The sequence below is a fragment of the Astatotilapia calliptera genome, chromosome 17 (genome assembly GCF_900246225.1).
Source record: "Astatotilapia calliptera chromosome 17, fAstCal1.2, whole genome shotgun sequence".
Classification (NCBI taxonomy): domain Eukaryota; kingdom Metazoa; phylum Chordata; class Actinopteri; order Cichliformes; family Cichlidae; genus Astatotilapia; species Astatotilapia calliptera.
Genome location: NC_039318.1, coordinates 29,830,609 through 29,855,544, shown reverse-complemented (window position 1 = coordinate 29,855,544; position 24,936 = coordinate 29,830,609). Strand labels below are relative to the sequence as shown.

Below are 24,936 nucleotides of genomic sequence, written 5' to 3'. Positions count from 1 at the left end.
GAGACTCAGAGTTCAATCATGCTGCAGAATTTGGAGGTTTTTTTTCTCCGGCCTGGTTGTGCATGTGAGGATTGACCTGGAGCTCAAACAGATGGTGTCCAGGGTGTGGAATGTCTTTTATGATGTCCTCTGTCCTCATCATGCAGAGAGTGCTTTGAGGACGCACTTGTGATGGCATTTCTGTGCCAATAATACCCTGTGCTGTTTCTAAGACACACTTTTTTTGTCAGCTTTGGTGAAGCTGCTGCCATGCAGGATGTTTTTTGATATGTGTCTATGCACCTGAAGCTGGAAGCTTTATTGTCATCTTGGTAATCCTAAGATCCACAGGGATCTAAGTTGTTGCAAACAAATATTCATTTTGGAAGATTTTGGAACAAAGCGTTTCATCTTAGTTCTGCGATAGACTGATAACATGGCCTGGGTGCGCTTCACCTTTTGCCTTCTGAAAACTCAATGGGCCCCTGCAACTTCATGACCCTGAACTGGATAAGCGGTTCAGAAAAAGGATGCTTCGACTTCTCATCTATTTCCACATTTTCACAGACAAATCTTTATCTTCTCAAGATAAAAAAAAAAAAAATCATGTTCTCACTCATTTGGATTTACAATGAAAAACTGTATTTTAAGAGCAACTGCTGCCCTCTTACTAATAGATGCATGGGCCCAAGCCCGGTGTCACTGCATCCTGGCAGAAATCCAGTGATAACCACAGAAATCTGTGCTGGTCTTTATCAGGTCACTGTGATGATTATACCTTATACATTATGACAATCATCTGCAAATCTCCAGTTTTAGCAGGATTATGCCAGCCGGTGAAACACGTACTTATAACAATGCCCGAATAGTACTAACAATTACAGCCGTAATGAATCATATGATTTGGTATTTTCTCTTTGTAACAGAGTGATGTCACCTGAAATGCAGCCACTCAGCACTTTTAGTCCTCCTTCCCTTCCCTTCCTCTCCCCCTCCCTCCTCTTTGTCTGTCTGTATTCAGGTCACTTTTTCTTGCATAACAGCTCATTCATAAAACAGCACCGCGCCTCGGGGAAGGGATAAGGGGAAGACGCTGGATGGGTGCTGAGACGTAAAAAGAATACGTCTACAGAGGGAGGATTTTGCTGCAGTGTGAATATTTGTCAGGTCATGGTGCAATGTACTGTACTGTAACTGCTGGATCAGAAATCTCTTGTATCTCAAGTCAAGATAGAAGAAGCTGGCCATTGGCCAGGGGCTTGTCATGTGGAGTGTGGAGCAACTTTGATTCCTTGTATCTATACTGCTGTATTTATTTTAAGATTAGTGTTGGGGATATGCTTCTTTTCACTCTAAATTTGCTTTATGATATGATTTGGATTATGTTTGATTTGATTTGAGCAAAGACCTCATGGTTACATGAATTCTGCAGAGGTTAAAATACATTGATGATCATTTTTGCATATCTGAGACATTTAATTGCTTCTAACTCTCACTGTAGTGAGTCTGTGATGATATTTACTAATTTTATCACCAGACAAAATGCATTAGGTTCTGGGTTGCTCACAATTGTGCCTAAACATTTTGGAGTGGGGGAAAGCATAAAATGAAATTTATAAACTGACTAACTGAATTTTAAGGATGTGAGGTTAATCAAATAATACACATGCTTTGGATGCCCAGGATCTCTGGGAACATGTGGTCATGATAAAAAGAAAAGACCTGAATGGTGCGGAGATTTCACAGAAAAAAGACTCCAAAATGAGGCAAAATACTACAAAAGCTTAAGTGAATATTAAATATTCATTTATGACAGAAAGGACCGATGAGATAATGTGCAAATAATAGACAAAGAATTTTCATGGCATACCGTCAGTCTGGATGTTCTGTTTTGCATATGGATGAACAATATCATGGCTTTTGATGACACTGGCATGTTCAGAACACATGTTCTGACAGGCCTGGCTGTTTTCTCAGCCCAGCCTGTCAGGAGATGAATAAAACAAAAGAAGATGATACCACATTCACCAACTTAACTTCCGCAACTTACAAAGCAAGGCCTGACAGATCACATTCCTAGCTCATCATGACTTATCATAGGGTTTTAATAGAGCACTTTAAATGCAAAACATTGGATCATACAATGACAATACAGACCACCTACTTTTCCTGTTGATGTTCTCTGCGGAAAACCTCCTGTCTGCTTATGTTTTTCCTCTTTAAAACCACTTATTACATCTTATTATACACGTGAGAACACAGGCTTTGTTTTTTTACTTGTTCAGTTACTTTAATGAAAATTCAACACACATTATCCATTAAAAATTCCACAAATCCTTTTAAACTTCCTACTGTGTGTCAGTGTTTTGTTTTCCCCAGCAGCCTGTAACCTATTTAATCCAGAATTTTTCCCAAACATAAGAATATCCAGATTATGTGCCATCAGTAAACCTTTGAAGGAATCATGGTTTCGTGACAGTTTTTATCCGTTCCAGTTATCCCGTCTCTGTAGTGCCAGTCATAAAACAGACTAATTCTTGGTGGGTGTTGGCCTCTACTAGGGCTGCTCTTTGTCACTGATTTTATTCATAGTTTTTATGGACAGAATTTCTAGGTGTAACCAAGGCGTGGAAAGTGTTGGGTTCAGAGGTTTTAGGATCTCACCTGGTTTGCAGTCACGTGTGAAGTGCCTGAGGTGACTATTAGCTCCTCCTGGTCTGAGTGAAATGCCCACTCAGGGGTCGCTTCCCAAAGTGGTGGAGTTAGATATATTTTAGGGACCACCTGCAGCTGTGCTTCTGGCTGGTAGGTAGAGGCTTACATCTTTTCATTATTAGCCATGGGGAGGGGAGGGATGTATGGGGGAGAAGGGGGGCATCATCACCACTGACAATGTTGTTCCTATCACGATCTGTTTGCAGCAGTTCAACAACCTGGATGTCAACATGCATACGTCCCCTTCATGCTCCATATCTGAACCACAGCCATCGCAGTCACTGAGGACAGTGATTATGATGGCAAGCACAAGAACCATACCTCTGTATGAGTATGTATGTACACAGATACACTGCATCATGAGTGCGGTCGCTATTATTGCTGATGAGATGTACAAAGGTGAAGAACTGAACATCTATAGACGTTAATACTGGACGCCTGATGTGTACCAAAACAAATGGCCACATGTTTATATTGACATACTTTAATAACCTTTCATCTGGGCGCTTTGCTGTACCTTATTCTCATGGTTTAACCAGAGAAAAACCAGCTCCAGTCATGTGAGAAGTTCTGCTGAACATGTGACGCTGCATAAATTTAACTGAAACACTTTTGTATTTCAGTACCTGTTTAAAATGTATTGATGCATAATTCAGAAACATTCTTTGAAACTTCTAATGGCTTAATGGTTTTTTACAGGTCCTTTTTGTGACCAGTGGGATTAAGTGGGTTAAAGCAATAAACTGGTGTTTGCTCACATTGTAAAAAACAAACAAACACAAGGTCGACGCGTTCTCAAATATCCAACTTTTTGAAACATGATGCACTTAGTTTGCTCAAGTTACTGACTCACATGACTCCTAAGGGTCATGAGTAACTTTGGCTTTCTCTTCCCTGCTGTCAGTTACCGCCATATGCCCTCCTCCCAGACGCATTTTGAGCTGTTTGGGTGGATTGCTTCTTTTTGTCAGGCTTTGTGTCATCGTGGCTGTGGGGTTTTGTTTCAGTCGACTTTCCCACATTTGGGCAAGCTGTCACTGTCTGGGTTTGTTTATGCCTCTTTAAAGCCTAATCTTCACATGATTATAGAGTGTCTGTGTTTTTGCTCTACCTCGAGGAGACAGAGGCATTATTGTTAGAGAAACACTTGGTCACAGGTAGCCTCAACAGTTTAACGTAGTGAGATAACATCATTGTGAAGTATTTATTCTTCATGAATCTTCAATGTGATGCTCTAGAGCATGAAAAACTATTTACACATTGTGTAAATTACTATGCCTAATATATAATTCCTTTTCAGATTAATCTTCTGGAAAGATCTCTCTGTGTCTTTCTGAGCAATTCATCATAAGTGATGTTTACTCTCACTGAGTCTGCTTTAGCCCCTGCTAGCATAATGACAGGTTCGAATATGCAGCCACAAGTCCCCATTGTGCCCTTCAGCCTTCACAAGCAAGTCATTCTTCCATCCTTGGCTTTGAGACCTGTATTTATCCTGTTGTATAGACTGGAGGAAAGATGTTGATGTGATTTTTGGGTGAAGATTGCAAAGAGACCACATTCCAAAAAGACTTTAAAGCTATAAAGTTGCACACTTACACAATGCTAACTCTCCTTTGTTAAATTTCCAATTGCGTAAGTCTTTGGCCAGAAAACACTGCCAACCCACCACCATCCGATAAGGATAAGATGGATCAAGTTAGTTGAATAGCTAAATAACCCAGTGGAAGTCAGGCAAATTCTTAAGAAGCTAGTAGAGACGAAAGAGGGAGATAAAAATGTACATTTGGGGAATGTTTTTTATACACTGGCTCAAATTATAACTCCTAATAAATGCTAGTGTTGTACTGTGTCTTCTTTGCTGTGTTTTATTATACATATGCCATATCAGCTTCATACTTTTAATGACAGGTGTTGCTTTTAAAGCTTCATTGTGCCCTGGAAGATATCTCTACTTTTTCTGAATCCTGGTAATGTGGATTTGGCTTTTACTGCAAACAGTTTATCAGTGTACTGTCAACAAAGCCTTAAACCTTTAAAATTCTGCTGCATTACCAACAATGCACCTTTATGTTTCCACTCAGTTTAATCTAAAAGATGGGTTCTCAAACTGTGTCCCACGGGCCAGTGGTGGCCCTCAAATAACAATAAAAGAATGCACAAGGGCACTTTTCATTCATCCAGACTTCCTGTCATACAATAACATGGAACCACAGAACAAGACAGAGAGTGTACTCGTCTTTAACTCTTGGCTTCTTGACATGATGCTGAATCAGACTAAAGCTAAAACTCATACAGCTGGGTTTCAATCGCCATACACATCCATCAGCTTCTTCTTATCTAAAGTTGGTTCATGGCGACAGCGGGTTTAACGGGTTATTCCAGGCATTTCCAGGTGAAATGAAATATATAATCTCTCCAGTGTACCCTGGAGAGATTATATATTACATATTATACATCTCCTTTGTTTATGTAGACATAAACAAAAGTGACATTCCCAACAAAAACCACTATTCTCTGAAAGGACAGATTACGAATCATAAAAAAGGGCTCGTGTGTGCTCCTCTTTTCCACTTAGTCATCAAAAGTTTTTGAAATTCTCTGATCTGGAATTGAGATTTCTTTCTTTCACCCAAGGCACATATACATACACTTACATCTAGAGAAACTTATGTTACCCCTTTATAAGCACAGTACATAGACAGACTTCTCTCAGAGAATAGCAAACCTCCAGCTGCCTGTGTGACTCTGTTCACATAATAGCTACTTGTCGGGTAATGCTAGAGGTACTAAACTACTCTGGAGACAAAGATGTTTATTTATGGGTGCGAGAGTGTGTGTGTGTGTGTGTGTGTGTGTGCTGAAGGTGGGGTGGGAGTAGAGGGACTTTTACCTTGGCTGACCTGTGAATTTCTTTTGCATAATTGTTGTAAACACCCATTACTGCTTCTACAGCAAACTCTCTGTCCCACAACAATGGAGTAGATGTTTGTGCTCGTTACATACCAAAGAGCTAGCTGTATGACTGAACTGTGAAACGGGTTGGCCACAATGTGTGAAGTACTGTTTCTTCACACATTTACTGTTCTTAAACGACTTTTTAAGAACAGGCTCATTGACAACATAGTGAGCAATCACAAGCAGAGAATAATCCTGAGGCTCTGTAAGAGGAAGACACTTTGAAGAGTTACCACCTCATTAGCATACACTTCACCATATCAGACATTTTCACACAGTTCAGCCAATCATGTCAATATCTGTGGTTGTTGACATTTACAGGCCTGTGAAAAAGTATTCGACCCTTTTCTGATTTCTCTTTTTTTACATATTTGTCAACCTTAGATGGTTAGATCATGAAACAGATATTAATATTAGCCAAGGGAGGTTTAAGTATTATTGACTTGTTTAAGGTTGTGCCAAAGCATCTCAGTTGGATTTAAATCAATGCTTTTGGTGCGTTCCTAAATAAGTCGGAAGTCAGAAATTTCAAGTTTTAAGGAGTCACTCCTGGGAGTGGCAGCCCTCCAACTTGAGTCAGATTCAAGTTCTCGGTTTCTGCCTTGGTGAAGATACAGCATAGATCTACCTTTGCACAGGCTTATATTCAACAGCTGACAGCAGCACACATCCATCTTGTCAGCCTTGGCCAGCCAGCAGGAGTTTATCAGATGAGTTTCATCTCATTAAACGTTCACTTCACGCTCAGTACCTGAAAACTATTGTTGCATATTTGCTTGTAATAATGACTGTATTTCAGGGAAGGATGTGTTGCAAAAAACTCATTTAAGTGTTCGATAATGGAGACCTTATGGGAAAACAGATGGCTGGACCTAAAATTATCCTGATAGCTGCAGCATGACGATTATCCATGAGCTAAACTTAGGAAAGGGATAAATGATGTCTCATTGTCTTTATCTGGATGAGGACATCTCCATCTTTTATATCAGAGATCCTTTCAGGATTGTGCTATCTGGCCAGTAGCCAGTCCCTCAGATGGCTCATGACTGAAGGCTCAGCGCTGAGGTCAAAGAAGAGACTTATGGGTGAGCTAATCAGCTCAGGATTTTATAGGCATAATCACAGTTGGCTGCTAACACTTAGCGGATCACAGGCAAATGAAGAGGCAGATTGGACTCCGTGTGTGAGAGCGTGGGTGTATGTGTGTGCATCTATAGATGTAGCAACATGTATACACTATTTCTTTGTATTAAAAAAAGTGACACGTGTATCCATGTGTGCATGTTGTGGCAGACTCTCCTGATAAAGTGAAGACAGTCAGTTCTGTGTCCATCCATCTGTCTCAGCATGAGCCAGAAGAAACCGGATCCGTATATTCCCCTCACACCTCGGCTAAATGGGGACCTCTTAATTACCCTCCTTTGCTATGCAAGACGGCGATGATAAACCACTTTAAGTATATGATGACAGAAAGATTTATTCTCCACCGATGCCATCAGGATGATAACATCTGTTGTTATATTAAGGAGCAAGATTTGGTTCAGCTGGTCTGTTTCTAATTTTAGCCCATTATAAATCACTTATAATATATCATGCAAATGACATCAAGAGTCTATAAATACATAAATTTTCTAGCACATCTCCTTTACCCTGATGGTATGGATACAAATGACAACCTGCAGAAACTCTGTAGTCATTTGTAAACTTAAGATGACCACTTAAGCCATTGGATATGCAGTTATCTGGACTATTTGAAGAAATATACACACTCCCTACAATGCTTTTCCCCTTTGTAGCCATTACTTTAAATAGCATATTGCAAATAAATGATTATCTTTTAAATTATTTATAGGTTATGTTGGAATTGCTCTGCAATTATGGTCTAGGAGATCAGATCAGTGCAAAGCCAGGAAACCATTGCTAAAACAAGATGATGATGCTGTCTGACTTGCAGTAACACGATGACCTGCATTTGATGCTTTATTTACATCTGAAGCAACTGATGACAACAGTGATTTGAATGATAATATGACTGGGGTTTACCTGTTTTTTTTTCCACACAGAAGTTTCTAGGTTAAATGGAAGGGGGAGTCAAGAGTTCTCTGTCCCCACACCCCTCCCAATTTCATGGGGGAAAACGTGTGAAAAGGGGTCACTGGGATCATCACGATTAGCCTGTTTCACTGAGTATCAGTCTCATGACACTAGTGAGCTCATCAGTTAGTTCTGCACAATCTCAAAACTACACCCAATGATTTTCTGTAAATCAGCAAACTGAAAGAAACTGAATAGTGGTTATGCTGCACCATTTCCCAACTATCACCTCAAGTTGCTTTACTCCCTCCAAAAAGTCAAAAATATAAATATAATGCAATGATTCACAATAGAACACAGAAAACATATTAACTATTCAACCTGAAACATTTGACTATGTCATGAAAAATATTAGCTCATTTTGAATTTGATGGCAGCAACATGTTTCAAGAAAGTTAAGCTGGGGCAACAAAAGGCTATAAAAGCAAGTGGTACTAAAACAAAACAGCTGAAGGAACATTTTGCAGCTAATTAGGTTCATTTGAAACAGCTCAGAAACATGACTGGGTATCAAAAAAGAGCATCTTAGAGAGGCGGAGATTCTTGACAAAGGTCACTGAAGACTGTGAACAAAATTGTAACGACTTTGAATATCTCATTATCTAAAGTACATAATACAATGCCGTGCCATCCACATGTGCAGATTGGAACTCCGTCATGCAAAGAAGAAGCCACATGTGAGCATGATTCAGAAACTTCTGTGGGCCAAAGCTAGTTTAGAATCGACTGAGTTAAAGAGGAAAATTGTTCTGTGGTCAGATAATTTGAAATTGGACATTATTTGGAAAACATGGATGCCACATCCTCCAGAGGACCATTTGGCTCGTTTTAAGCATTCAATTCAAAGACCTTCATCTCCAATGAAAAGGGGGTGCATGATTGTCTATGGAGGATGCAGCTTACACATCTGGAAAGGCACCATCAATGCTGAAAGGTGTGCGCAAGTATTAGAGCAACATATATTCCCTTCCAGCGACATCTTGTTGAGGGAAGACCTTGTATATTTCAGAAAGACAATATTAAACAGCACACTGTGTCTATCCCTGTATTTCAACAGCACTGCTTAGTAGAAGAGTCTGTGTGCTGAACTAACCTGCCTGCCAGGAAAGTTGAGCATTACATTACATTTTCTCAGTGTAAAGATTTGTTATCTTTTGTTGTGAATAGAATATGAGTTTAAGAGATTTTATTGACACTTTCATATAGCATTTTAACTTTAAAAAAAATTGGGATTGTATATTGTAAGGTTAAGGCCATACCATATTTGAGAGAAAACCCCAAAAATCGCACCGTCCCCTATGAGGAGAGCGCTGGACAACAGTGAGAAGAAAGAACTCACTTTTAACAGGAAGAACCCTCTGACACACATTATAAGAGAGAGGAGGTACATCTTAATGTGATGCAGTAGTAGTTTATAAACACATGGGAAGTGAAAATATGTGAGTGCAGAAGTAGAGAGAGTGTATGTCTCCTGAATCCAGTCTGGAGGTCTGATATCTCAGAGCTCTGCCTCACGTTCTACTACATCATTCTACATCAGGACGTCCATGGACAAACCTAAAAAGCTAAATATAAAAGTGTTCATCAGAAGTAGTATTTAGCCTGTTTGCAATCTTAGTGGATGCAGAACTTAAGCCTTCTCCAACTGTTTCTAACAAATAAAATGCTTCTCAAAGTGCAACCTGAGGGATACAAGAATGTATGAGGCCAATGTTTTGGCATTGCATCCATAAGTTACATCTTGAGGGAAAGTACAGGAGTGAAGGAAATCTTGAATGGCAAGCCACGTGAAAGCTAAAGTAGCATTTCCTTTAATGCCAAAGTATTTGACCTAATGACTACACAAAGGCCTAACTGCCAGAAAACTGAGAGTCAAAGGGATCTATGATACACAATTTCATTTTGCCAGCATTTATCTCCTGAAACTTTAAAGACAGAATAAAGATTCACTTGACTATCTCCACAAATCTTCACAAACAAGTCGGATATCACAGTGCCGGTTCCCCTTTGATCAATTTCATTAATTTATGGATTTTTATCTTCCGGAGCTGACTTTGCTTTTGATGTCGTTATTTGCAGGCGTACAGCATGCTGGCCTGCAGGTCAAAGGTAAACCGAGGCCAGGCTCCCACTCAGTTAATGTGTGCCATCAGCACACGTGCTCTACTCTGTCACCATTAGACTGCAATTTGATTATCTGGAGTGAGTTTAAAAGACATCATTTAAACAATGACTACATTTACTTAGCTGATAACTTAGCACTTCCCACAGGTACACGAGAGCAACTGCTATTTGATAGTCTTCCCAGGAAGAACAGGTCAGGAGTTTGTTGTCACAACCTCTGACAAAAAAACAGTTGCAACATCAAGATGCCTAATTCTAGTTTTCAGAAGTAACTCAGAAAAATACTTCTGATACCCACATGTTTGTTTTCCTGCTGAGTGGGAATAACACACTCAGAATATGACCTCTGTAATGACATAAAGTCAGTGAAAGCAGGGAGTATCTCAGTGATTTCCCAACACTGGACAGAATGTGTTGTACGTGATCGTGTGCACACTTTTGTCAAAAAGCAGAAATCTAAGAGGTTTTTAAGCAGCTGGTTCATTTGAACTAGAAAAACAACTTACTACAGCAAGAAGACTGTGTAAGGCACATAGAAGTAGACAGAATGTCTACTTCTTACATGTGGATGTACAAAAGGTGGAACCTGTAAAAGAAAACCCATAAAATCCAATTCAATAAAACTGACACAGCTGACTATATCATGGAAAATGCTTTGTAAATCCATTCTCTTTGTGGGATCTGAGAGGTGGTATTGCTCAGCCGAGCCATGATAATTCAAGGAGAGCTCCAGGTCTGGTGGGTCTGGTACTAATATGATTAGCACATATCTGGGGGATTTAAAACTGGGATTTCACAATTTGAGTGTTTCCTTAAAAGATGGTCTTTTAAACTTTCAGTCTGTCTTTTATATCCCAGATCAGAAATCAGCGAGTCAGTGAACAATACCAGGAAAATGTAAAGGCCAGAAATCAGTAATGTCCTCTATCAAAATATCATACTTCAAAAGATCAAAAATGTCATTTCACTTTATTAGAATTAGATTCTGTCAAGGACAAGTCATCCATTAATTCAGTTAGATTTTAAACAGTAGTTTTACTTCCTCCTCGGTTCTCATTCGCACACGAGTCTGAGTATATAATACTGTTTACCTTATGTCTGCGATGGACTGTAAAACTGCCACCAGAGCATAAATATTGTTATCTTGTCTTCTGACAGATTTGTCTCTCCCCCCCCCGTTCCTTTTGAAATTCCGCCACACCAACATCAAGGCTGTAGCTACTGCGGACACTGAGGTCATGTCATCTGCATTTGTGTCTGTGTTGGGCTTTAAGAAAGAAAAAAACGAAACGTCTGTGGAAGGTGCCAGAAAATATGTAGATATACCTGTGCCTGGTCAAGATTTGTTTTTGTTGGATTAGGATATGGGGCAGTCCTAATCAGCATGATTTTTTTCTTTTTCACTGCAACAAAATGATCCCCAGGACCTGCTAAAATTCTTATCAGGAACCACACACTGGATGTTTGATAAAAAGCTCCCTCTTGTACTACTGGAAACAAAATAATAAACTTACGTATCAATCTATGTTTTAGTAGACGCCTAGCCCCGCCCACTTTACACAAACACATCCAATTAGCTCATCCCCTCCTCAGAGGAGTGATCTGTATTTCCGAAACTCCGGGCTGCTTGTTCATTGTACTGAGTCAGCGGCCATACGCAAATGGATCCAGAGGAGGGCTGTGCTGTGTAGGCTGCACTCTACATAAGCTCTCAACCTGCGGGACTGCGCGCACATACTGCCGACTGGAGATCGCAGGTAGCATCTGGGGGCTTGACTTACACATCAGAGGCTCTGATTTGTGCTTATTTTCACAAGGACAAGCTTAAATCCAGGATTGTCTGACGAGATCTTTCATACATCCTCCGTTCCTGATCTGCCCATCGGGTGCATAGAGCAGTACAATGCGGCGGCTGTGCTGTTGACTAATTGGACACCCCCTCCACCTTTTTTTCTTCTTTTATTTTGCTTTTTTTTGCCGGTTCTTACTCAAGGAGGCACATTTCCAAATCAATGATGAAGCTCAAACCAAACCAGACCAGGACATACGATGGCGACGGTTTCAAGAAGAGAGCGGCTTGTCTGTGTTTCAAGAATGAACGCGAAGAAGAGGTAAGAAAGGTTATCCCAGTGTGACGCTGTTTTCCTGCATCTTATCAACAATATGCAGCGTTTGTGTGCTGTGACTTTGTGGCCTAATCAATCTGCATCTAGCAGCCATTCAAAGTGCACAGGGATGCTCTTTTTCAAAACGCACAACGATCCGTAATAAGACACACGGGCTTTGATTTATGGTGTTGCCTACTAGGTGTAGTTACGTGTTTGCTGGCAAAGCCACTGTCTTTTTGGTTTGTGTTTGCGTGCTGCTGATGTGCCTTGGGCCATCCAGTTTAGGCTAGTTTGAGGAGCACGTAGAGAAAAGGGGGGAAAAGCGGTGCTGTCGAGCCACCTTCACCTATCATCATACGACTAATAGTACGTTTGTTTCAAAATAAAACACACGGGCAGCAGCGCAATGTGAAACTGCCCTCTCAAGTAAGGCGGGGCTCTTATTTTGAAAGTAACTTCCCGTTAGCTTTTCGCTAGCTTGAAGCAACGAGCAGAAGGGGGGCGAGGCGCTCACTTGTACGTTTCCTTTAGTAGAGGGTTTAACAGTGGCGTGGGCTGAGCGGGGGGGTAACAATATATGCCACAGGTATACTGCTAAATATATTTATCAGATGTAAGGTCATTTTAATATGACAATAATGTAAACGTCCATGACCGAGCAGCTTCATTCACGGTTATGCTGCATCCCGCCGGCCTTGGGCGGGCTGCTGCGTAGCAATACTGTTGATTAGGATTTAAAGGGACCATCACATGTAAATAATGAATGGATGTGACAGGCTCTGATGGGCAGTGCTTTAGACCCACCTCAAAGGAGATTTAAGGTAACCTAAGGCAGGGCTTTAGTGAGACGTCCGCCAGATTTTAAACTACCATAGTTTTCTATTTTATTTTTTTATTTTGTGGGGTGACTGTTTCCTCCCCCTTTTTTGCAATATTTTTTTGTAACTTCAACCCCCCCCTAATTATCAAAAGCTGTAAAAATGGACCTTATATAATGTCTCTGTCTGCTAACTGGTCTGGTTAACTGGTTTACGTGCATGAATGTTTCACCAGTAAGTGACAAAAGTCAAGGCTGTCCCCTGCATATTCTGGCTTGACTATATTTAGCCGTTTTTTGGCCTGGCATAAACAAAGTGTTACACAATGTGCAGTAAAGACATCACTGTCTGCTGTCACTAGACAGCCACTAAGAGCTCTGCCTAGGCTCTCCAGTGTTTGGCTGTTAAACACACCATATCAGGAATTTTACAAGCATGCAAACAGTATATCTGCTTGTTTGCACATGTGGACGTGGTATGCTGTTGTTATGTAAGATTTTTTTTTTGTTTTTAAATGCGTAGCCATAAAAGAAATAGAGATACTGTGCAGAGATGCAGTTTTGCTTTCTTTAGAATTGTTTTGGTTTGGCCATTTTTACTTACATTAGTGTACTGTAATATTGTGACAACAGAAGGATGTAGGTGACTACTACCCTCAGGACTTTAACAAGCATGTCTGGGTTTGCAACCACAAACATGACTCAGCTTTAAGTAAGAGAACTGATGTGATGCTCTTACTGTAACTGGGTTGGCACTAATGGTGATTTTTGAAGACGATTCACATGTAGTGTAAGCTTTGTAGTAACACATATACACTACATATAGACATGTAGACATTGGATACCTAACTCTGGTGGAACAGGAGCTCTAGATCTGCTCAGCTGTTTTTGTTTTGGAAGGGAAAGGAGAAAGCAGGGCCCATAAGGCCAGAGACTCTGTGATAGCAATAGTTTAACTTCGAACAGTGAAAAATGGGAAGCTGACAATTCAAAGAGACAGACAAGTTGGTTGAGCTGGTGGAATTACATTTCATCACCACAGTGCTAAGTTGTCACAACGAATAATCAAGCAAAAAGAGCCAGTGTTTTTATGTGTGTCTACTTTAAGTCTAAACATGTCAGTAATAGGAAAGCCACATATGTTAGTGTGCTAACATATGTGGTTAATGTGATGCATCATAGTAAAAGAATTTCAGCACTATTTTCCCCAGTGGTCGTCGCTTGGTATAATTCAATCAAATTGTGTGCTCACTGAATTATGTAATGTCCGTGCTGCCTCAAAGCTGCAATATGGCTATTTTACAGTCACCTTCAGTTCATTTTGGCTTTCCAGCCTGAAATTTTCATTGTTTTGCTTTGCTTTGGTCCTCCCTCCTTCTTCAGCCTTTTGTCTGCCGCTGTTGGTCTAACAGAAAGGCCTGTACAATACTTTCTAGCTGGGCCATAAAATCTTCTACTAGAGCTACAGTTGCTCAGATTTGCTAATTTAGTTGTCTACCTTCTTAATGTGCTTCCAGTGGTTTAGTGTTTAACACATTCACTCGGTGAGCGAAGGGTCACTTGTTTGTTTCCAGACGCAGACAAAAATCTCTTCAGGGGTTGTGTCGGGAAGTAAAACTGGTGGCGAATCAAACAAGGGGAGCTACCTGCTCTGTCGACCCTTTTGTCTAAGCCAGAATTCAGTTCTTGGGTTCCAGTGACCTACCATTATCTCATGGTTAGCACCAGGGTCTCTTCGGTCAGTTTTGGGGGTTCTCCATGACCGCGCTGACTTGTTTGCAGATAATTTACATTACAGTGCGTCCCAGGTGGTGAAGTTTAAGCTAACATCTCAGAAATATAACAGGAATAACTACTTGGCTGTTTGGCCCTGAGCTACAGCTACTCAAAGGTGTGCGCAATGGAGTAGTATCAACGCTTTAGACTGAAGATTATATTCTTGCATTCACCTGAGTGTCACAAACTATGATTCCATATAAATGCAAAGCAGTTTTATAAGATGTCACATGGTATTCTTGCTTGAAAGCCACCACCCCCATGTCAAATCTAGCAGTTGCCGTCAGAGGCTTTTAACACAGTGAATTTTAATGCCATAAGTGTTATCAGGATAACAGTTTTAGCAGTAACCTCTGTGTTTCTCAGATTTTACCCCATGGTTTGATATTGAAAGTATCCCAGCAAGTAACAAATGCTGTCATCATGGAAATGGTGGTGGCCGGTTACCAGTTTGAGAAGACGCTACATCTTAACATCAAGAATGAAGTCGCATGTGTTCTCTGCATTTGCATTTTGTGCTGTTTTCCTCCGAAGTTGCTTGTTTATGACTCTAATTAGTTGTCGTATAATGCAGCCACTATATTAATTTCTCAGCACCATCAATCATGTCTCCTGCGCTCCTCTTCTTTGGTGTCTGTGACTTTACATCATTCTGTCCTCCGGTTGCCTGCCTGGCATGTGGAGCCTTCTTTATTTGACAGCTACAGGCAGTTCCCCATGGGGAGGAGGTGTTTATGTCCTCCAGAATATTCCTCCCTGCTGTCTCCGTTTTGAGGCCATGCCAGAAGATCGACTCTGTTTTTAACTAATAGTGGTTCTGAAAATCTTTTGCCTATTCATGAAGTTAACTAGTGTTCAGAGAGGTTGTGTAATCAGTGACTTCTGGGCTCTACAGCATACACGTCTTTACATTGAAGTCTTTAAAGATGACTCATGTGTATTTCATTGTGTATTTCGCTATCCAGAGGAGGCTTATAGACACACACCCTGTCTAAGTGGTATGCCACTGGTAAACATGCAGTGTTATATGTACATGGTAAAACCTCTGAGCAAGTTGCTGCTAAATTTGCATCCACCATGCAAAAAGTTACAAAGTGCCCAAACAGTTCATGTCTTATGGCTGATTTGGATTTCTGCGGTGAATCTTTGTAGGGGTTATGTCGTAAGCTATATAACCATTCATGCTTGTGCATGGCGTTAATTACCTTGTGGTCATATCCCACTGTTTTATATGTGATGCCAGCCACGATAGAAACAAATAAAATCCTAGGACTTTTCTGTTTCTTTCTCTCTCTCTCTTTTTTTTTTCCCTTCCCTAACGTATTTGTCCCTCATGTTTTGCCTCTTTGTAAATTCTCTCACATCCATTTCAGTGATTTTGGTTTGGCGATGTCCCTCATATGTGAGTCCTTATATCGAAGTTTGATTATTATTCCTCATGCTAGGGCGGAAAATCGTATCTCATTGATCAAGGACTGTGGCGAAAAAGCAAATGGAAATGTATAGGCTTGAACAGGCCAGTCACAATAGTTCCATTTGTTCCATTTTCATTTATTTACATTTCCAGGTAGATGCACGCCAGATTACACTGTAAGGTTTCACAAGGGTTTTGTAGTTGTTGTTTGTAGTGTCACCATTGGCATATATTTACCAAACAATACTTTCTTTTTGATACTAACATGCATGTGGTACATCAATTATCAATAATGTTGCCCTGCCACCTTTAGGGAGGTTTGTCAATCTTCCTTCTCCTATAAAAGAATTAAAACTTGGAATATGCTTTTATGATTTCTTACGTTGTCAAAGGAGGAAAAAAAGCAGTAAACAGTCCCTCCCCCAAGGCAATTTTTCTCTTCTTTTTTTATGGCTAGAGAGTAAACATATATGTAAACCAAATAATGTAAACAGTGTAAGGAAAGGTTAGTAAAAATACATATTGGTGGAAAAAACTATAATAAAATACAAACATGAAGGAAATGTTTTCAGTCTTAGTCTTCCAGTTTTTTATGTTATGCAAAATAACAGCTTCTGTTAACTAAGGTAAGAAAGACTCCCTGCTTGAACTGTATGTTGACCAATCTTGGTTACGTGCTTATTCTGCCCCTAAAGACCCATTTTAAGTAAGTAAAGTTTATTTATACAGTCATTTGATGGCTTAAAATACCCTGCCTGTTTTTGACTTCTTAACCCTGGAAAAATCGGTCTCGTTTTGCTTGTTATTTTTTATAATTACAAAAAAATCAAATTGGAGGAACTGTAATAACTCTGCCCAGAGGCCTCTCCTCTAGCCCGACCTTCTTTCTGAACATAAGTGGGTTTTCAGTGCTCAGAGTTCACCATCAGCTGACTGTTGACCTGCCATCCAGGTGTGAGTTATTTTGTTTTTGGGTTTTTTTGGCCTCTTTAAATTGTAGCTTGTGTGCTGTTTTTGTACTAACTGGTCTTTTTGTTCGGTGGGTTGCTATACAGCTCAGAAGGCGGAGCTTAGTTAATCTATACTATAATTATTATTTTTTTTTTTTTAGTTGATAACGGGAATACCAGTTCACGTGACTGTTCAAGTTACTGAAAATAAATGAACAAACGGTTCAAATAAAAGTGTAATAATGATAATTATATAAAGGAAATGGACATATTTTGGCAGTTCTTTTACAACATGTAACATGGTTTCTTTTTATTGTGATCAAAAGGACTTGTGTTTGGGAAATTCTCTAAATTCTTGAATGTAGGTGAATGGCCTAAAGAGGTTGCAGGTCCATATTTGGCATTGGACAGGTGAAATTGTGCCCTACTGCTGCACTTCTGTATGAAATATGGAGCAGTGTGAAGAAGCAAACCTCTTTAATTAAAGATGGTTTGTAAAATGTAGATTCCAGTCTCTACATTCCAAAATTGACCCAACCCCTCTTTTCTTAGGGTGGATGAATAATATTTCCTCTTCAACAACTACAACTAAACGCTAAAATGAGCTTCGTTGTTGCTGCCCCGGAAACACCGTGTTTTGTATACATCGCGCACTCACTGCTTAGCGATCTCCCCTTAATCCTCGCCGGCTGCAGTTCAGCACACACGCACTGTTAAGACGTGAGGACCATTTGGCACACCCGTGAAGTCGCCAAGTCGGTGAGCCTGCGTGGAACCTCATGGCACAGTAATGACTTCTGGCAGGTGACATTCACATTTGTAAAGGAGGAAAAATAAAATCACTGCTGCACACTGACAAACAAAATAAAAGATCTCACTGGCAAAAGCCCTCCTGTTGTTGAGGGAGCTTACCGAGGCAGGTTACCAGGTTCAGCTTTGCACATTTCTTATAGTTTGCACCCTCCTGAGAGAACGGCATGCCCTGCACCAGTGCTGCTTGTACTATTTGTGTAAATGCCTCTTCTTTTAACGCGTCATTTACAGTCCATTATGTAAGCTGTACACCTGTCACATAACATAAACATCTGTTGTGTGATGCTTCTTCTTAACATCATCACTAGGGAAATCTTTGCACGCATGCACTTAACATCGGTTCCCCATCACCCCCACCCTAACCTGCAATCCGGGAATAAGCAGGTGGTTGAGTCAGGCATGTGAGCAAGACACCAGCCGGCAACTGATAGATAGGGCTCCAGTCATGTGCCGTATCAGTCAGACAGTCTGGTCTTCAGCCCAGGCAATTTAGAAGAGCCTCAGAAAGCCTCGTGTAGCCGCGGCCACAATCCCATTAGAGAACGTAAGGGAAGCCATACGAAAGCTGAGGTGGGATTAAGCGACAGGCTGACTTCTCTCACAGATTACTGCATATGAAGTCAGTTAGGTTGCGTTGTTCACCATCTGTTGCACATGCACATGCTCACAGATTTCTCACACTAATTCATGGACGTTCACTGTGTGGCCCCTTTGCCCTGACCGGCGCCCCCGCTTGTTTGTCGATGCTGGATTATGACAGAAAAAGGAAAAATGCTAAAATGTGCTAGAATCACGCTTAAATGAACCATCAGACTGTGACAGAATCCTGCTTTGTTTATTTTTTTTAAACACACTTGTTGGCTGTATGTGTTAATGATGATGACACAGCTTCATGCTAAATGCGATAATGCTCATAGCAGCTGTTTTCGTGTTTCTTTCGATTGCTATGTGGATACTGCCGCAAACCGCACACACAGGCACATCTGATCTGTACGTATCAGTGGACACTGCAACTGTCGTGTAATTCAAACCCCAGCGGGGCGCTCGGGAGCACCGGCAGAATTTTAGGGGCCCCCAGCTGAGTTTACAAGCATTGTCCGCTGAGTTCATGTTGTGTCGGGACCACATGGACACTGGTATTAATTAGGGTTGAGTATTTTCAAGAATGGGCATCCACATGAAGTGGTGGGGGAAAAAAAAAAAAGAGTAAATAAAGGAGTAAAAACTGGATTATTTGCTCAAAGAAATATATATTTATCTAAATGTGTGTAGCATCTTTATGCAACTCAATTTGTCTGTGTGACAAAAAAACCCCCTTTTGTATAAAGTCAAGGGGATATGGACTACACTGAAAGTACTTTCACCTGGTCCCTTATTTAAATGGCGGCCACAATGGATCAGTCCACACTGGATTGATTAATTTGGTACAAAGCAATCATCCCATCTATGAACTAGCTTGTAGCTCCCGAGCCTTGGTTTGTGTTGTCTCGTGGTCTTAAATCTGGTGTTTCGCATTCGTAAGAAAAAAGCATGCACCATGGAGCATGGAGTCACTCCACTAAGAGCATTAAATGTGCATGGATCCTCTTAAAGAGATCAGAAAGTAGTGAAATAAGACCACCTGTGTCTCTCTACAGTCCACAGCTGTCTGCGTTCAGTTCTGCGAGTGAGTGTAATCCTGTCTTTGGCATCTTGTGAGCGACGCTAAGCCAACTCCAACCATCAGTCTTTTTTTTTTTTTTTTTTTTTATGTTTTGAGTCCCAAGGGTCATGGTTCATGTCCTCAAGTTGCAATATAGGCCACTGAAACTCTGTATGCTCCTGCGTGCTTTAACTCCTTTGGTTTATTGGGGTTTAAAGTAAAAATAATAACTCGGTCTGCATTTCCTAAAGTTTTTCTTTTTCTTTGACAGGTTCTGCTGGTCAGCAGCAGTCGGCATCCAGACCAGTGGATCGTCCCCGGAGGAGGGATGGAGCCAGAGGAGGAGCCATGTGGCGCAGCAGTGCGAGAAGTGTTTGAGGAGGTAAATAAATCTGTGCCCTGACTTTGTTTTAATGTTACCGTATATAAGTCAAGTTTGAAGTCTATAAAGTGAAATAGGTTTGAAGTCTATAGGTAAGGGTGAGAGGTTTTTGAAGGGGTACAGTGTCGGCAGCTGGGTGAATGAGGAGCCTGATGGTATTTCAGAGTTCCCCCTGGTTGAGAACCTTGTGTTCTCAGCAACGTCAGTGGTCTAAACTTGGCCCTTCACTAGATTCCTGTGCATTCACAAACCCTGTAGCCTTTCCCTCAGGACACATCAGTGGGGCAGTCTGACACTTGAGCAGATGACATATGTCTTAACAGTAATTTGAGGCCTGTGAACAGAACTCAGTACATCTGAATTAATAAAATGACTGTTATGAAAGGGACTCTCTCATATTACTGTAATAACAATCTGCAGAATTCAAGCAAGTTTCTTTTTATTATTGTATTCTTACCCAGGTGATGACCCAGTACAGTATAAATGACAGTGAAATCTTTTATATTGATGTTATATGTCGACCTTTAACTCTGTAGCTCGTAGCTTTGCTACTAGTTTCTGCAAAAACTGTCATAGGGGTTTAATTTGTTCAGTCCTGATATATGTATTCTTTATTTGTGGGCAGTTATCTGTTGGACTGTCCTGAATGTTGAAATGCAACACAGTTCCCACTGTGTTGATGCAGAACGCTGCTTTTCTGTTGTTTTCACTTTCTATTCATCTCTGTGACTGATCTTCTACAGAGGCCATAGCTACTTGAGCCTTCCAACAAAGAAGTATACTCTGTGCTTCCCAAACACTACAGCCAGTAGAAATGAATGATTTTCTTTTCTCCTTTATCTTTTCCTCAGGCTGGTGTGAAGGGCAAACTAGGACGCTTGCTTGGTGTATTTGAGGTAAGCTTTTCACAGGACAGGACAAAATGTGCAAATTGTATAAAATCTGCAATTTTTTTAAACTTTAAAATTGGCAAATAAATGTAGGTGTGAATTGCATGATTTATTGCATCGCTGCATTGTAATTAAATATACATCTGTCTCTGATCCTTAAAGCAAAACCAAGATCGTAAGCACCGAACGTACGTGTACGTGTTGACTGTGACGGAAACCCTCGAGGACTGGGAAGACTCTGTCAACATAGGTAAAGTTTTGCTTCATGTCCTCCCCTTAAGCATCAATACTTGCGGTTTTGAGTGCTGCTGCTTACACCATACTCTGTATTTTTTATTTATGTGAAGACTAGAGTACTGCACAGAAACCACACTGGCAGTTACAACAGGTGCCTATAAATCTAGGCCGCTGATCATTACTGCAGTGGTACTTAGCTGCAGTATATTACAGCTGTCAGTGCGGCGGACGTCAGTATCCAGTCTGTGTAATCCAAAGCCTAATGTATCCCCTCTGTTCTTGCTTTGAACTCTGAAAACCTTTATAGCATACGTCAGTTTGGTCTGTACATGCATATTTGAAGGTTTTCAGGTATATATATATTTGAGTTTCAAGATACAGTATCCATCTATATCTATAGTATCTTCACCCTACTTTAATGCATCTTATTAAGAATGCAAGTTTGCCTCATTGTGACATTCTGTGAAATGTTTCAATCCAGTGTCACTGTTTTTTATTTTTTTTCTTCTAACAAGTGAAAATGGGGTAACCTGCAGAAGCTATTAAAGCTCACAGTCCACTTTGTCTTTTGATATGAAGTCAAATCAGCTTGTGGAAAAGGGAAAGAAGGGGTTACGTGGCTTGTTCTGCACAAAAGTTACAGTTTGTGTGACAGTGCACTTTGCTGGTGATTAAGAAAACCTGATCTTCAGTTCTCTGTCTCCCTCTGCAGGTCGTAAGCGGGAGTGGTTCACCGTGGAAGAAGCCATCAAAGTGCTGCAGAGCCACAAACCCGTTCACGCCGAGTACCTGCGGAGGCTCCAGCTCAGCTGCTCTCCCACCAATGGAAACTCCATCCTCCCGAGCCCCTCATCAAACGACAACTACCCCCATTACAGCGCTACACCCACCACACCCTCGACGGGCAGCGTGCTGGGCTCCTCCTGCAGATAGGACTGCAACTCAACCTCCTGTCCTGTCTAGCTGAGACAGTTCACCTAAAGTCTGTACAGTCTCGTGCATGAATCTAAAGACTTTTTCAGAGTTGTGGCTCTTCTTGTATGTATAGTTTCTAATCTTAGCTGCAGGACAGACCAAAGCCATTGCCAGAGCCGTGTTAAAGACTGAGCAGGAGAAGCTGGGAACACTCTGGCAGAGAAACTGTGATTGTGGCTAAATCGAACACTTTTCTTTTGCTGGCAAACGTCAGAATGAGGAGCTGAAGTTTGGGACGAAGAAGCTGCAGACTCTGCTGGTACGAGTGACCTCGTGAAGGAATGCCTTACAGAAACTTTGTATGAATGTGGTATTGGGGTTGTTTTGTTTCACTGATGGTCCTTTTTATGTCGTTTTATTTGAACGAATATGCTGCGTGAATTCTAATAAAGCGTAGTCGACAGTGTTAATTGGTAAGAGACGGACACGTTGCATTTTAATGTAAAAGCGTGATTTCCTTTCCACCATGTTAACCATTAACTAATGACAAAATACAGTTAATTGATCTAAATTAGTATTTTCACTTAAACTTGGATGTTGGTGTTAACAAATGCAGCTGGAGTGAAGGTACTGGAGTATTTCAGTTAACCATTAACCTGTAAAACAAAAAAAAAAAAAAAAAAAAAAAGTTTCTACCTCAGTGAGCCTAAACTGGATATGATGATCGCCATGGTCATGTCACAGAATGATAGCACTGCTGTGTTTATAGTTAAACATGAGCCAGTGTCTGCGAAGTTGAGTGTCAGCCAACCTTGACTGATCAAACACTGCTCTGATGTCAGTTTATGACCACATACCCTTTTATCAGTGCTCAGTGTTTCCCCACTGAAAAGTATTCAGAAGTGCAAATTACGACCTTGCTGGGGTCGTGTGGCCGGGCTCAACTTGAGATGCTTGGAGGGAGGGAAGTGCATTGCTGTGATTTATGCTGAATGAAAACAATTGAATGATTGTCTGCTTTTCCTTTAACCAGCAGCAGTTTTCTCTCTCTTGTCTCGTGGTGCTGTTTGAAGAATCTGTCCACTAATTACATTTCCACATAAACTATGATTGCTTTGTCCTGTGTTTGCATAGGGCTGCAATTAATGCATCAAATGACTTGACAATGACTTTTTTTTTTTTTCTGTTTTTTTTTCCCTGTTGATCTGTTAATGTCTTGGTTTATTCAATGCTGCCGGGGGAGGGGGGAATATCTACTGGATCAGTGAGTTAAGCGATGCAAAGCAAAGGTAAAATGATCCAGTGACAGTTTGATTCAAAGAAAGAAACAGTGCATTTTTAATCTTTGATAATTCTTACCATTTCCAACACAACCTTTGGCCTAAAAAAATTATTTTTATATATATATATATATAAATACACACACACACACACACACACACACACACACACACACACACACACACACACACACACACACACACACACACACACACACACACACAAAAAAGAAATCCATCTTCCTTTTCAAAAGCCAAAGAAAAGTGGCTCACCCCAGCTTTTAAATGTCACGTTTCCTCCCTGAAAACAGACTCCCACTCTCTCCTGCTTTGACGGCTGAATGACGACTAGTTACCACACGCCGATTTGTAAATAGCTTTGAGGAGAACCGCTGACAATGTGTTTTTAACCGAAATGAAGCTGTAATTTCTCTCTTTAATGTTTTATATATTTTTTTTAACAATGTACAAATGGCAGAAAAAGAAGACCTGTAGGAACTCTCCCTGACCCCCCCCACTGAGTACGCACACTACAGGGTATTTGTATCACAACATAGTGACGTGCCACAGGTTTAGGATGTGAAGGTCGGCTGGTGTTTGTGTTGAGGTGATGGAGGGGGGTGCATCATGTAATAGTTGTATTAAAATGACTGACAGCAGAGAATGAGATTATATGGATGATAATCTGAAACTTTAAGATGAAAGCCTTTTTAACAGACACAGACGTCACACGAGTATTGACCCAGAGTAAACAAGGATTTATTTTTATTATTATTATTTTTTAATGCAGATGTATGGGACATGCAGAGGGCTGGTGCGAACATCAAAGATCAGATGAATGCATTTGGAAATGAAAACGGTGGTACAATCCAGGCATTTCTCATTCTTTTGTAGGAGTTCAGTCATATCTTCAGATTTCATGCCACGTCTCACTTTATCTTCCCAGTAGATGCTGCTCTTTCACAAAACCTTATCTGCAGTATCGTAAAATAATACAGCGGTTCAGCTCGCGTACAGTCTCGGCCTGTTTCTATGTGTGTCTGGACAGAAATATGTGCCAAATTAAAGGAAAACAGTTTGTATCCTTATGGGAGGTAAAAGAACTTGATGTTAGTGTTTTAATCGTCTATATTGTAGAGCGAGAGGGTGGAAAAAAACATCTCAAACACTGTTTGATTAAAATCTTTGTTTTATTTCAGAATATGATTGTTTTATAATGTGAAAAATCTCTTTCTAAATCCAAACTGCACCCTACATTGTTCAGATTCTCATGAGGCGGTGGTTCTTTACCTCGCGCCGTTTTGAAGTTGAACACATGCGACTGTGTCAGACCACAATCTGAACGTGAGCCCAACTTGAATCCATTAATCCTGATGTTCTACAGCTCCCAGTCACATCTCCCTCCGCTTGTTGAGATGCTGTTGGATGCTCGGATCTTTGCTGATCTGTGATTGGTCTTACTGTAAACAAGGCAAACTAAAGATTTGTTATTGTTTATCTTAATATGCACAGCAATGTTTCATGTGAAAGTGGGTTAAAGAATTGGAGAGGAAAGACCTTTGGAGAAGAGTGCATTAAAGAGGAAAAATCTTATTTCAACAGTTGTTGAGGATTTATTTAACTGATTGCAGCATATACTGTTTTTTAAATGTTTTTATATGTAAGAATTATTTGTCAAATTAAGCCATAGTGTTTGTGTTTATATATGTATGTATGTGTGTTTGCTAGCTGATATACTAGAGTAGGACAGTTTTCACAGTGACAGGAGCTGAAAAATTACCTTTAGCAAAAGTTTCACGATGGAGTGACTATTACAGAGCCCCTCAGTCTGGAGAGTACAGC

At 40.6% G+C, this 24,936-nt stretch overlaps 1 protein-coding gene across 1 annotated transcript; it reads left to right on the top strand.

Annotated features, from left to right (window-relative positions):
* Positions 1–11,467: 11,467 nt before the first annotated feature.
* Positions 11,468–22,972, top strand: nudt4b (nudix (nucleoside diphosphate linked moiety X)-type motif 4b). The gene is made up of 5 exons (XM_026147658.1): positions 11,468–11,981; positions 19,662–19,772; positions 20,624–20,668; positions 20,825–20,912; positions 21,612–22,972. Exons 1-5 carry the CDS (start codon positions 11,883–11,885, stop codon positions 21,830–21,832), a joined length of 564 nt encoding a protein of 187 aa, XP_026003443.1. The 5' UTR covers positions 11,468–11,882; the 3' UTR covers positions 21,833–22,972.
* The last annotated feature ends 1,964 nt before the right edge of the window (positions 22,973–24,936 follow it).

Bases quoted from the DNA above. Each gene is read 5' to 3' on its own strand.
- nudt4b (XM_026147658.1), top strand. From the start codon at position 11,883: ATGATGAAGCTCAAACCAAACCAGACCAGGACATACGATGGCGACGGT. The intron at 11,982-19,661 runs GTAAGAAAGGTT...TTTCTTTGACAG, and splicing joins AGAATGAACGCGAAGAAGAG to GTTCTGCTGGTCAGCAGCAG. The intron at 20,913-21,611 runs GTAAAGTTTTGC...CTCCCTCTGCAG, and splicing joins GGAAGACTCTGTCAACATAG to GTCGTAAGCGGGAGTGGTTC.